This window comes from Ambystoma mexicanum, chromosome 12 (genome assembly GCF_040938575.1).
Source record: "Ambystoma mexicanum isolate Mex_15411 chromosome 12, UKY_AmexF1_1, whole genome shotgun sequence".
Classification (NCBI taxonomy): domain Eukaryota; kingdom Metazoa; phylum Chordata; class Amphibia; order Caudata; family Ambystomatidae; genus Ambystoma; species Ambystoma mexicanum.
The window spans coordinates 258,674,547-258,689,659 of record NC_090936.1 but is presented as its reverse complement, the minus strand read 5'-3'; the positions used below and the strand labels follow the sequence as shown (position 1 = coordinate 258,689,659).

Sequence of the window (15,113 nt, the reverse complement as noted above, 5' to 3'; positions counted from 1 at the left end):
GGTTCATATTTGCATAAAATCATTGTGCAATGTGTTACCATGTATGAAATTGTGATGTATGCAGTACAAAGTTGAGATCTTTTTGTCAGCCCTTAAGATGGGTGATTAAAAACATGTACTCCTGGATAGTCGTTATCGGTGTCTGTCCTTTGACACTGTGCCCCCCACCCCTTTCCCGGAGGCTGGCATCAGGAAATGATCCTAATAAATTAACCTCCTATACAGCAGAGTGGAGGAGGGAGTAGTAGTGTGGTGGAGATAGTAGTAGTAGTAGTAGTAGGGGCAAGGTATGAGTACAATCAAAGGGTAGAGGGGTAAGGCCTAGAAAGAGTGAGAGACATTGAAAGGGAAGAGAGGGAGAGATCAGAGCTGGGTGGATCAGGATGGGCAGCTCCACGCCCACTGTTGCCACCACCCATCCCATGCTGTCAAAATATATGGGGTTAAAGCTGCAACTCCCACTGGCTTTTTGTGGTTGACAGATGTACACGGTCACTACGGCAGATGGGTGATTTACAAATACTAACTAACATACTTTGAGAAACATGATGGTATACTCACTCCTAAAAGCCCTGGATTCTCTTCTCCGGTGGCCAGGGAAAGGCTGTCGCTCTTGGATCCCAACCCTGGGGGTGCAAAAGTGAGGTTGGATCACATGAGTGGAGACTCCCTGGGGATTGGGAGCGGGGTGCACCCAGGTGAGACAAGGTATCCCCTTTCCCCATTGACAACCAACCTAATATTTTCCCGACCTTTATGGGTTATTGTAAGTCAGCTCCCCTCATTTCCCCTCATATGACACTTGACAGTACTGAGTCGAGGAAGAGGCAGCTGAGAGTAATGAACAGTATGCCATTTCACCACTTTAGTACTGGGACGAAGAAGATGCCTGCAAAGTGTTGTGAAGGTAAGGCACAGTCAGACAAGTTTAATTGGGAAAGCACACCTGCAACATGTTAAAGACTTCCAGGTGTATACAATGAGAATGAGAAGCACACAGGGAGAAGCAGCAGGGAGGCCTGTGTGACCAGCACAGAACATTGTTTTGGGAGAGTCAAGTCGCTGGAGGGAAATGCTGTGTGCCGGTTCACTGTGTGCAGCACGCAGAGATGCTGGGGACTGCAGAGAGGGGTGGTCTCATGAAGCATGGCGTGGGAGCTAGGGCTCCGTGGAGCAGACTGAGAGCACAGAAGAGAGCTGTGTCGAGAGGCCGTCCCTTTCCCTTTGAACATAAGTGCTTGTTCCTCTGTGTCAATGAGTGGACACTGGAGTGTCTGTGGGGCAGGTGTTGGACCTCTGACAGCAGAATGACAGGATTCTCTGAACTGGTTGGCTCACCTGTGGTTTCTTATTCGCAGACTTCTTTGTGAGCTTTCCTTGGCGTTTGGAAGTTGTGTCGTGCAGAAAAGGACAAGCCTCTCCAGACACCACCCTGCCTATGAGGGGTCCCAGGCCGAGTGATCTCCGGAATAACCACCAAAGAAGTCCAGGAAGGAAACAACCTGGCCATTATGTCCAAGATGATGGATCCCGGAGCGTGTAGCAGACTTCTCAGCACAGCAGGCTCAAGAGTAAGTTGGCGGCAAGGAAAACAGAGGGAAGGAAGTCCCCGAGGGAGAAAATGGAGAACAGAGGAGGGTGGCCAAAATGGCGGAAAGGGAGACTCAGGAAGATAACAAGGAGAGAATCAGCAAGGGAAAATGAAGCGCGGAGGAAGGTAATAAATTACTGAGCATTGAGAGGTGAAGGGAAGCATCTGGGGTGTGCTTTAATGAACGCGACTTGTGCTGTCACTGCCAAAACAATAAGGAATAGACCACTCACATCGTCTCTGTGTAGAGTGGCAGGGCACAATCTTGAAAGGAAAAATAGCACCCGCGATTCGCGGGGCGAACCTCCAGGAGGACCAAAGCGACCAGGGACGGTAAAGCATGACACAGAAGCAGAAGTACGTGTGCTCCGTGTTGTGGTGAAAGCTATCAATTAGACTGGTGAGTTTCTGACAGATGAGAAACCCGGTATAACTCGGTGTGCGAATGCCTAAACATTTCCATTGTTGAAGAATACTTTGTATCGGAGTGGTCGAGTGTCTCAGGAAGAACGTTTTTTCGAAAGTCCCTGACTGCTGAGCATTTTAATTGAAGTGAAACAAATTAATACTGAACACCGGGCTGAATGGAAATTGAAGCTGTAGGAAGACTAATGCACATTCAATAGCAAACTGAATAAAAAGTGTTCCACTAAGCAAAGTGACTACATGTTGAATTTCAAACTGAATAGAACGTTAAAATTAAGCAAAAGAAAGGCGTATTGAATACTGAATTGAATTAAATCTTCAAACGGCATGAATGCATATTGAAAGCAGAATTATTAGAAACCCTGAAGTTAAACATGTGATATAAAGAAAGGAAATTAAGCTTTATGGGCCAAGGAAATAAAAAGAACAGCCAAGATGCCCACATGAAAACAGTTTATGGAAAAGGGTGCATGTGTGACAGAGTCATAAGAAGGCAAGGACATTGTGATGGTGAAGCTAAAGCATTGGGAAAGGGAACCCTGAAACTTGAGGAACTAAACTTGTTGTCTTGAGGACGGAGCATCAAGACCCTTTCGTGTTTGAACTGTGTTGCTTGGAACTTGAGGAAAGGAACCCCAAAGATTGTTTAGAACTGTATTACCTTGAAGCTATGAAAGGTAATTTCGAGACTTTTGTGTGGAACTGTTTTACACTTTGGGAAGGAAGCTGAAAGAAAGATGTGAGCTGGAAGTAGCTCAGAACTTTATTTTGAACACTGTTTCTTTGGTTACTGACATCTCTACATATTGTATAGAGCTAGTTGTGAGGGTAAGTATAGGTTTTGGACACATACAGTGTTAAGTTGAACTGTTTGGCGCAGAATTTCCTTAGAAAATCCCACCTTAGCATAGAGCAAGTTAGGCCCTTTTCCATCCTGACATTTAAATTAAAAACGTGTTTGATTTTAAACTTTTAATCTGTTGTCTATGTCTTGCTTCATGATGCCTTCACAATACACATCAAATAACAATCGCTGTGTTTTGACATGAGACAAATGTTTAAGTGTGTCTTTAAACACAATCATTTACATATTTCTATGATTATATAGGTGTTTAGTATGAGACTGGCACTTAAAATAATGAAGTTGCCAAAACACTACATCAAAATCAAACTAAGCCTGAGACAAGAAGTGCCGGGGCTCAGAAATAAGTGCCAGGGCTGAGCCCTGACAAACACCCCAACAAAATAAGCACTGGACAGTTTAGAAAGAGTTAAGGAGAGGAGAGGAAAAAGGGAGCATACTTGAAAAAGACAGGGTGTCTGCAAAGGACAATCCCAAAATCCCTTCATAATACTGATGTCTTGGTAGAGAAAGGAAGGCAAGGAAGTGCCTAAGGGAGTTTAGGTAGATAAGGCCACATGGCTTAGGTTGGTATTCCAGTTCTTTTAGTCTATTACAATAAAGGGGGGTGAAATAATTGACATCTACTAACTGCGGTTAAGAATGCCTGGGTTAGAGAAGATGGGCTTTAACAGGGGAGAGAGAGAGAGGGAGGGCCATATGGCCCTTTGAGAATATAATTTAAAAAACATTGAATGGTCTATGAGGCTTGGATTCATTATTGTGCCATCTATGACACAAAAAGCCCAAGAGGGAAATTATTTTATTAATTGCTGAAGCTATGGAGGTTCTAACCTTTTTAATTGTATTAAATTCACTATTATGACTGAACTTCCTATGAATCTCACATTGCCCTATCGCAGGACCTTTACAGTAGACAGAGGTTAATAAATGTTCAGTAATAAAATCTTTTTGGGTTTTAAATTCGACAGGCATCAGGATTTAGTCAATGCTAAGAGGTTAATTGGCAGGCAGGTGGTTCAGGGTTTTACCAGTCTCTCAGAAGGTACGGAAATCACACCTAGTGTGATGAATCAGCAATGATTCCCCCTTGAAAACGTGGCCTGTGACCCTTCTCATGTAGCCTGGGAAAGGCAGAACTTTCTGATCCTGACCCTGGGGGTGGTGGTCTGTGGGAGGATCACACAAGGGGGCAAGCAGGTCAGGAGGAAAAGGAAACACCCTTGTTTAACTTTCCCCAAAACCTCAACCTTCTAACGGCTTACTGGAAAACAGAAGTGAGAAAAACGAACTTTACCATTAAGGACTTCAAGTCCCATAGTTCCCTAAGTACTGGGACGAGGAAGTGGGGCTAAAGATGAACAGAACTTCAGGAGTGGTCAGATTGTTAATAGAAATGACCCACACCTGAGGGAGACAGGGGCTTAAAAGGCCCCCTCAGGTGCAAGCTATTAGAAAGCAGAGCAATCAGGAAAAGCAGTGCAGTCCGTGTATTCAGCCAATGCAGAAACTGGAGGATGGAGAAGACACTGGGACCACTGGTAAGCCGAAGACAGCAACTTGTCCTGAGAGGGTATCTGCCTCCAGTCGTATTAAATGCAGAGATCATGCAGCGGAAAGCATGCAAGAGGAAAGTCTGCACTCTGAAGACCTGTTATGCAGAGGCTGCACAATGGGAAGTGAAAGTGAGCGAAGCTTTCCTTCCCAAGAGGGTGTCTCAGGTGGCTGGCGTGCACCAGAGAATCTCTGGAGAACGGGAAGCAACGGTCACAAGTGGCGCAGGGCGACGGCAGACCGGGAGTAGCTGTTTTCCAGTTTGCGAGGAGCCAGAGAAGCAGAAGACCTGTTAACAATGAGGGGAGTGAGCATGCAAGCCTTACCTGGTGAGTTAATCATCTCAGAGTGACCCTGTAGCGCTCCGAGACCGCTCACGTGTTTCAAGACAGGCGTAAACATTCACGTATGAGTGGAAAAGGTACTAAAAGTGATTTTGAATACTGAATTATCAAAAAGCAGCGAAAGCACTATTTGTCAAAACCAAATGACTAACTTTAAGCGTGTGAGTTTGTTGTGAACCTAACAACCTGAGGGAGCAATATTATTAAAAGCTAATACATACAACCATTGTCCAAGCCAAAAGAAACCAAAAACAAGGCAATTCAATTACAACAGATCTTGCCAACGGCAGATGGGGACTAATCAAAGTTCCAAAGGTTGTTGCCCATATTTTGAGAAGCATATAACAAACACTGGTATAAACCCACATTGCCAAATCCAAAGAAGAAGTAGAATAAGAACTTATCCTTGTTGTGGCCAATCCTCCTGACAAAGACAATTATAGTTTCTATTGACAAACTAAGAGAATATTCTATATGTGAAGAAGATAACCTTACTCTTGCCCAAGGAAAATACATAACATTTTATTTTCCTTATTGAATCACTGGAGGTGGAACTTTCTCTTGTCAAGTTGGAGTTACAAAGAACTGTGTTGGATCTTTGTTGCAAACCAGGATTTCCCTGTCTTTTTGAACTGTGAAGCAGAATCCTACTTGAGTGTGGGGAAGGGGAAATTCACCCAGATTACAAGGAGAGGCCACTGTTAAATTACAAATTGAATTGTTATATTTTGTTGCCTTGGAACTGCCACGCATTAAGTTATTGTATGTAGAAGTGTGAGTGTCAGATATCCTTTGTTAGAGTGCTTTCTTTAGTTTATTTTAGGCAGAGAAATCCTCATTAGAGTAGCGATAGTGAGGCGTTCATCCAACCTTTTAATTTAATAAAATGGCATCTTTTGAAAAATATTTTTTGAAGTTGTCCGCCTCACATTTCTGACCCCTCACGAAACATTTAAAGGTTTTTTTGTGCCTTTGATCTTGCTACGACCCTCATCCCAAACCCATGCATCCCCGGATTGTCTAAGTGCAGTCTTATGCTATGAATAGCTCCCTAAATACTGGCTTTCCGTGCTCCTTCTCGGACTTCTTAACTCTCCCTATTCTAGCCAAAGGTTGGCGCTCTAGAGGGAACTGGGATAGTTGAAATGTGTGCTGCTTGGAGTCAAGTAACCGTCGCACATCCACTGTCACGGCTCCTTCCATGCTCTGATCACTTCCTGGTCACTCCTCTCCTTCCTACTAGTGCCACAATGTTTCACTCCTCTGGATCCTGCTTCCACCTTTCGATGTTACTTCTTCCACACCACTACTCTTTTCTGCTACTACTCACCTCCTCCAACTACTACTATTCTTTTCCTCCACTACTACTCTCCTCCGGCCACTGCTACTCAAAAACCCTCCTTTCACAAGTACCATTCAATTAACATTCACTCTGCAGAGCCAGTTCTACTCCTAAGCGAAGACCTCACCTACACCACAAATCTCCTCCACAAGTTGCTACTCCCTCCTTCCTCTTGCTGGTCTCTTGGGTGCTCTCCACCTCTGACCTCACCCTAAAAACCAACACTTCCTGCTTGCTGTCCACTGCAAAATGTCCCTCCCCTTGTGAGGACTGATTGACTTTTCCTACGCAATTGTCACCGAGCATGTGTTTGTGCAGCAAAACTTAATAAAAAGGAGGCTAGGCCGCATCCATTTTCCACACCCGTGTTTGCTGCCTACCGAGTTTGAAGTCTGGGGAATGTTCGTGTTCATGTTTCTATTTCGGAGACCCTTTCCTTTGGACTACTCTGTAAGTTCGAGTATGGAGGGTGGGCCTACATCCTTTTTGATCCCTGGTGGTCATCAGCGTGGCGCAAGCTAGCTTGCGTGATGAGGGGACAATCCAAGGTCAGTGGCATTGCTGTGTGGGAAAGTGGTTCTGCCTCCTTTTGGATGTGATGGCTTGCAGCATGTCATTCGTATAAGAGGTTTGTTTCTATATGTCTCCTCTCTTGATCTTGTCGCTCATTCAGGTCTGATTTATGGTCTTTCGCTTCCTGCACAGTGTTTCTACAATGGACAAGAGAAGGTAGTCAAGTACTTTCCAGAGGCAAGGCATGAGAGATTATTGGTCTGCACGGAAACATTTTGGCAAAAAGGGGGGCAGGAATTGGAGCCCCTTGCTGCTGCCCCCGTCCACCCCTGGATTAAAACCAGCTCTGGGACCCTCCTATTTCTTCCCATCTCCTGTAGAGAGGGTTTTCTACTCCCTCTTGACAAGGCCAAGGTATTGCCCTTATCACACATCTCTGCCCTTTTGTCTGACTTCCCTACCAGTGACTCACAACTGCCTACCTGCTCCCCCTTCGCAGGGGCAAGGCATAAGAGATTATTGGTCTGCACGGAAACATATTGGCAAAAAGGGGGGCAGGATTTGGAGCCCTTGCTGCTGCCCCCGTCCACCCCTTGATTAAGACCATCTCTGGGACCCTCCTATTTCTTCCTATCTCCTGTAGAGAGGGTTTTTTACTCCCTCCTGATAAGGCCAGGGTATTGCCCTTATCACACACCTCCGCCCTTTCCTCTGACTCCCCTACCTGTCACTCACAACTGCCTACCTGCTCCCCCTTCGCAGGAAATAATTATTTGAATCCATGAACCATTATGAGAGACAAGTCAAAAAGTGGGTAGTCTGTGGTGAGTAACACCTACTTAGGGAGCCGAGGTATCACAATCCGGGACCTCTTTTGTTCCTGGTCTAGTACTCATAAGGTTAGAGTAAACTGGGGTTTGAGATATATTTCTCCATGGGTACAAAAAAACTGTATTGGATACAGGGTGTTCAGCTCTTTCATGGTGATTATGTCAGCTCATACGGCTGTGTTCTTGCTCTCAAAACCTAGAAGAACGAGCTTTTGATGGGAGACATTGGATTTCCATGGGGGGAGTGAATTAGTCTCGCCTGTAGTACACACTGCCCAGGCTCCCGTTGGATTATCCCTCTTCCTCCGGGAACAGATCAGTGAGATAGTTGGTTCCTGGCCCCTCTTTGGGCCACTGTGTAGGATCTTCTGCCTCTTGGCTGAAGGGGTGGGTGGCATGGAGTAGACTAGGTTCCATTGAGCATGCCAAGGCAGAACCTGTCTAGATATCCCAGTTGTTCACAGGCATAACACCTTATGGTTTCTGGGTGGGTTGGTGGTCCAGGTTTCTGTGTTTTGACAGCAGGTGTATTCTAGTATTAACCATAGTGGGACTTGAAATGTGGGACCAGGTCTTCTAAAGGATGAATTCTCCTCCCTTCCCCATCTGGATGTGCTCAAGGATGATAAAGAAAGCAGAATGCTCTTCCACAGTGCGTATTATTTGTAGGATAATTCGGGGGCAGGGGGTACCGGCTCCTCTTGCCATTCAGCCATCACCCCTGTAAAGCTGACAACATCAGCAGATGTTGTCAGAGCACTGGCAGTGCTACCTGGGAGCGTCAAGAAAAGACCGACCAAATCAAGAGATTCGCAGAGTTAACTGTACAAGAGCCGTTTATATTGACCTCTGGCGAGATTGCAGTGGCATACATGTCAACATTCCCTATTCCATTCAGCAGATGCTTGTCCATCAACAAATAGTGGAGCACTGCTGATTTTCCCCTTTATAGAAGGAGGACTACAAGTCCCAGAATTAAATCAAAATGTTGGCTAATCATCTGCTTGAAAATCATTCAGACATATTCCAAAAACCCTTATGTTGCACAAGGAATTATTATAATGAATACCTCGGGGGTCCTTGGGGGTGATTTGATGTGTTGGCAAAAACATAGGAATGGACAAATCTGTTAAAAAGCCCTTCTGTTGGAAACTACTGGAAAAAATGCAGGGCTTTTGAAATCCAGCCATACAGAAATCCAGATGAAGTGCGCCTTTTTTATCCCTGTACCACAATATTATGATAAACACTCCCAAATATGCACCCCATGCATTTTTGCAATATCAACACGTGCTTCTTGAGTGAACATCAGCACACCTAGAATCCACGGACCTTATTTACACTGGTTTTTGTTTTAAGTTTTCAAAGTGTGCTGTATATGGGTATTTCAAGTCCACATGGGCACTCAGTTTTTCTCTTTACCTTTGTGTCCATTCTTCTGGAATGTTGTGCCCAGCATGCAGAGTGAAGCTAAGCTGGGGGTCCAGGATTGCCTCAGTGCTGGGAACGCTTGCCAGCAGGCTAGCGGCCTGGAAGTCTGTATGGAAGCTCCGACTGTAGAGGTAGATCAGGTGAGCGATGGCTCTGGACAATTCCACCGCAGCGGTTTCTAGTTTACCTTAAAAACACAAACACGAGAATAGGAATGATCAGGGGAGAAAGCATGCCAATCGTCTAAAGCACGTCCCAGCTTCTACCAGCTTATCCAATCGAGAACTTCATTGAGTTGAGGCAATCTAATGACACACACATTGCATTTCTAAATGGCTCAGACATTCCTCTATTTCCGCGGATAACTGAACAACATGAGAAGCAAGGATACCGCACAAAGCCACATTCCAGCGCCACTGCGATGAGCACAATCGGGGTCGGACTGGTCTGTAGGCCAATGGGCCAATGCACGAACCAAAAATGCTAAATACCAGTGTGGGCCACTTTTTTGGGGCAAAGTGGGCCACTTTTTTGACCCACGTGAGCCAGTTTGGCAAGTTACTTCACCACACTGCTAGTGGTCTGAACCAGTGTAGTAATTGTAATTGTTTATTTGTAGAGTGCTTATACACAAGTGAAGTGTTGAGTAAAGATTCTTTAAAATTCTCAATTTGCATCACATTTTATCAAAAACCTCTCCCTGTAGTACTACTCAGTCTGCCACAAAAGCAATTAATTGCCATTTGCAACTGTGGGCGACTTTTTGATTGGTGCCGAGACAAAGTTATGCCCCAGCCCGACCCTGGTCACAATGAGCTTTTAATATTGCTAAAATATTGTTGTGCACTTTTGTGAACATTAATCGCCCTGGAGAACCCACAGCTTCGTCCATGGATTGTTCTCTCATCGTGGCGTGGTGTTGCAGCCGACAGAACATAAGTCTGTGTCAACTGAAACCTTCGAAATATCTTGCCTAAAGCCCAGCACATGCGTTAAAGATTTGTTTCTCTATCGCCTGAGATTTGGTTAGGATTTTTCATATGAGTTAATCCATTACTTAATCACAAGTGCACAAGCTGCAGTTTCCTTAGAACCTTTTCTTGAGAGGTCTGCATTGTCTCTCCTTGAGAAAAAACGAAAGATAATTCTGAAAATGTGCTTGGGCATTTGTTAAACCATTCCTTTATCCAGTGCCAGGCCCTAAATACATAAATACAGGACATATGGCAAACTTCCAATGCTGCCTTCTCACTTATGCTGCTGCCAGCAAGCATGGATGAGGGCAATAGGTCTGGCTGTATTAAAGACCACCTGGGGTGTCAGATGCCCAGGTACAGCTCGGGGACAGTCTCAGATGTGCGCGTGCTTCCTCCAAAAGCTAGTTGTAGCCTTGTTTGGTGCAGTACTACCATTTTATGATGGATGTCGCTTTGTTTGCCCGGACTCAGACACATACACCCATCTACAGTCAGAAAAATCTAGCATTTTGCGAAAGGTGTAGCCATCATATGTGCATGTCATGTGTAAATTATAAACTTGTATTAGGGCACAGCATTACATGTTTAGTAGGTTTTTCTACTTGCCACCATCACTAAAAGAGAACATGGAAACTGTAAGGCAAAGGGGGCGGGGGAATACAGAGGACAGTAAAAGTAACATGAGAGAGAAGTTTCCTAAATTGTAGCAGGGCTGGGGCTTCACAAATGTATTTAGAACGGTTGTTCCATAGTGTAGGGGCCGCCACTGAGAATGTTCGATCTCCTCAGCCAGCGTATCTGGAGATGGAAATCTTTAGGTATAATTTATCAGTCCTTATATTCAAATAACATGCCATGTTTGCCATTATATGCTTAGGTACCAAAACACATGCCACAATGTTTGGTAGACCGGCTCCACAGGAGTTAATTTCCCTGGATGCACTCTGCTCATCCAGTCCAGAAGTTCAAACACATCTGCTGTATCACCTGCTGCTGATATTGGGACAGCATTGCATGTCCTAGAATGCATTGCCTTCAAATAATTACTAATGTCAGCAGAGACCTTTACCTCATTCAGTATAAGTTCCTTCTAGCACATGACAATGGGCCTCATTAGGAGTCCGGTGGTCATTTTTTTCTGGCTCCCGGCAATGGGACCTACCAGGTATTACAGCCCCAGTGATCCTGGTAATTCCCTATTGCCGGGCGCTGGAAAATATTACTCCCCATTCCGATTCGAGTCCCATTGGACTCAATGGGAATGGGGAGGACGGATGCACCGGCACCGTTACTAACGGTTCCGGTGCATCCGTCAATGTCAAGGTCTGCAAGCGGGTGCTGTTCCTGGTGGGCAGAAAGGCGCCCACTTGCAGACCTCCAAGTGTACCGGTCTGGTAACAATGGTGCCGGTAGCCTACCGGCACCATTGTTACTGGACAGGCACACTCGTAATGAGGCCCTATGTCTCATATCATATTTACCTTGTGCAAATTCCACCACACATCTGATATCCTAAAATGCAGTCTCACATTAAGTATAGAAGCAGCACACAAAGTAAACTTTAAGTCCCAGAATGCAGTCTACCTCAGTTAAGCTGCCCTGAAAGAGCTACTGTTCCCTGAATGTACTCGTAATCAAACAGTGCAGGCAAGCATATTAGACTACTGTGGCAAACCAGAAGTAGGAGTCAGACTCAAGGATGACATTTCAAGGGTGTTCATAAATTAAAAAACGCCTAGCTATCCCTACTCTTTATAGCGCTTTTCCCTAACTCCCAAACTAAGCTAATGATGCTTGTCCATCGGCAAAATCAAAAATAGTCCTCAGGCCCAAATAGATATCTGGACCTACCACTGTGGAGTAAACAGCATACAAATATAAGACAAAGCAAAAACCTCTCAGCTTAGGCTATGTCTGACCAGTTGTTCTTTGGATCTCTCTCTGGAGATGGATTTCAGTTGATGCAAAAATATTTCTGAAAAAAAGTGTTTTCAGCTCTCCTGTTAGCCTCTTCAGATATTATAAACATTAGAGGTAGTTAGCTCATATCAACAGCTTACAGTCAGTATTCATTAAATCAATGCTGTAAAAAATAAAAATTTAATCATTTTTTAATATTCAATTGTTAGAAAAAACACATTTAAGGCTTAAAAAAGCGGTGGGTCAATCCCATTCACTTGACTTGATAAAACATAAACACACTGTCTAAAAAACAGACAAATTAGTCGCGACACATACATTTAGAAGCAATCTAGTAAGCGTATGTCTAATTGACAGATAATGGATTCAATGATCAATGCAGGGAGCAATTGCTGTCTTGCGTTGATCGAGGAACGTGATATTAGGGTGGCTATTTCATCAATCTAGTGATTGCTAATCTAGATGGAGAAAACTCGATATGTTTCAGTTCTCTAATATTTTTCGGAACTTTGTTCAGGAGTGGTGTCACTGTATCTAAATAATTACAGTACAAAACAGTAAAAAACAGCAACAGGAGCTGCTATGAATGTGTATCTCTATCGATGATCAATGCTGTTGGCAGTGCTAGGTATCGAACTTGAATGTTCTTTCTACAGCTGTTGATAAGAGAAAAAAACACATAAAAAGAGGAGTAAGCTATGACATTTGTATTTTTTAATGCATTGATTTAATGAATACTGACTGTAAGCTGTTGATATGAGCTAACTACCTCTAATGTTTATAATATTGACTTCCCTGATACAAGGTAGAGCTACTACCTAGGTAGTACTATCGGGTTTCCCTCCTTTTTGTGTATAGCCTCTTCAGATAGACTTATAAGTCTCTATATAAATAAAATGTCTTAAGTTTGTTACATGGAGGAATGTTTCCCTTATTTCTTTTCCACCACTTTGGCCACTTCCTCTTTTTTGGTTCTGTATCTTGAACAAGTTGGTAGAACCTGCCAGTACCACTGCCACTTATTTTTCGAGGATTCTCACGGTTCTTCTGACTTTTAAGTTTCCTAAACCTCTCTGGTTGTATATGTGCTTCTTGCCAAGACTCAGTACTCGGGTTTCTAGGGATCGCGTAAACCTCCTTGTCAGTTTAATTCTCTGTTTATTTCTGCTCTCCTCCCTTCATCCTGGGCAACCCGGGTACCTTCTTTGCCTTCGGGTGTGCTCCATCAGGATGTTGTCCTGGCAGGGACATTGCCGTTCACCCTTCTCCATGGCGTCGTGGGCACGTAAGCTTCAGCTTATCTTCTTCTGTTGAATTCGGCAGTCTGCATGGTCCAAGTGGAGGATTCGTCTATCTATCTATCTATCTATCTATCTATCTATCTATCTATCTATCTATCTATCTATCTACATTCTTGAATTGCGCCACTAACCCGAAGGCCTCAGGGCGCACACAGAAGAAGAAAGGAGACATACAACAGACAACAGTGACAGACAGAAAACAAGGAACAGAGAGTCAAGAGAATCCAGTACTCATAAAGGCCAAAATGATGGTAGGAAGTAGCGTGATATAAGATTAATTACCAAAGTGCTATTCAAGGGAGCAGGTGAGTCCTAACCTTTGTCAAACAGGAAGGTATTTAGTTGCTTCTTAAAGCTAAGCAAGAAGTCACTATTAGCAAGATGTTTGGGAAGTAAATTCCATAGAACCGGAGCCCATGAGTCAAAGCTTGCACCTCCAAATCTTTTCAGGATAAATGGAGGTTGGACCAGAACAGTATTATTGCTTGAGCGCAGAGAGCAGGTGACCAGTTTCCTTTTTAGCCTAGTAGTGAGATAAGATGGAGCCTGACCGTAAAGGCATTTGAAAACAATAGTTAGACCTTTATGTTGTATTCGCTGCTGCGCTGGCAGCCAATGTAGGCTACGCCTAGCATCGGATACGTGCATATTGCGCTTGAGGCCCATTACGGCACGTACTGGACTATTCTGTATGACCTGCAAGATTTTAAGATTGGCCTGTGAGGTACCAATCATCAGACTATTACAATAATCCAGCTTACAGTTTACAATTGCAGCTGCGATCAGAGCAAGATTTTCTTTGGACAGATACAGACGAATCTGCCATAAGAGCTGGATATAATAGTGGCAGGAAGATTTAAGATAATTTGCCTGACGGGTAAAAGATAACTGAGTGTCAAAATAGACCCCAAGAGTTTTTACAGATTTAGACACAGAGATAACATGTTGATCAATTAAAAGATGTCATATTGTGTTTCGAGTTTCTTTAATCTTTGCTGGGTACCTAAAATCAACAGCTCAGTTTTGGCATTATTGAGGGCTAAAGAACGCCATCCACTTCTGAATTTCAACAAAGATGGAGTTAATATGCTCTAATATACCATGGTTACAGCATTGTCACGCAACCAGGCAAGACAGTCCTTCCAACCCAGTCTCTTATTTGGTAGTATCGTCTTTCTCAGTGCTGGCATTCTGGCATCTTTGACTTCCTTTGCATCTCTCCATGCTACTGATGGCTCCACAGTGTAGCAAGACACCACACATTCAGGACATTCGTATGTCAGAAGCTCGCCTCTGCATTGGATCTTTCCTCGTCCATTCAAGTTTTCTCACCCCTCTATTCTCGCCACCACACTTCAAAGGGACATGTTGCCTTTCATCATTTGCTGAGTTCAAGGAAATTCCAGTATTACTTCCTTTTTTTCCGGCAACTAATGCTGACAATGCATTTATACAATGGCTCAAGGTAACATCAGTCTCTTTTATCCCATATATACGGCCAGAGTATTCTTCATAATGAGTTCCTTGCAGGAATGGGAGTCTGTGTCCCCTAGAAAGGAGTCACTCCCAGCAAGGTCCTGCTTTCCCTGACCCATAGGTGGTACTGTGTGAAATTCTCCCACAATAATTCAAACAGATTTGTGTAGCTTGTTTATAAAAATAAAAACTCATCCTGCCTGTTGTCGTACTAATATTTCTATTCCAATTTACACAAACATCCAGAAAGATGAAAAGCATTATGCATGACCATTCTAAACAATAGGCTCCAGTAGTTCTCAATGTGGACATGTACATTGACATTGACCCCTCAATATACAGTATAGAGGAGTTTGCCTACCCCAAACCCAACTCCCATTGAACACAAAAGGTGAAACAGTTCTCATTATAAAGTTGGAAACAAAACAGTTTACTTAGTTTTCTCTGAAACCATTGCAAGTATTGGCATTAGAGCAATATGCAGCTTTTTGCAATACAGTGCACCAATTTCTAGACTGATTCAAATACAAAATGTTAGACACTATC

The 15,113-nt window shown here is 43.8% G+C and overlaps 1 protein-coding gene across 1 annotated transcript in view; it reads right to left on the bottom strand.

Annotated features, from left to right (window-relative positions):
- The window catches only part of PIK3C2G (phosphatidylinositol-4-phosphate 3-kinase catalytic subunit type 2 gamma), a 3,221,975-nt gene that overhangs the window by 2,195,960 nt on the left and 1,010,902 nt on the right, over positions 1 to 15,113 (bottom strand). The window contains exon 11 of the mRNA XM_069628394.1: positions 8,885 to 9,080. Coding sequence (XP_069484495.1) covers positions 8,885 to 9,080 — 196 coding nt within the window. The remainder of the gene's footprint in view (positions 1 to 8,884; positions 9,081 to 15,113) is intronic.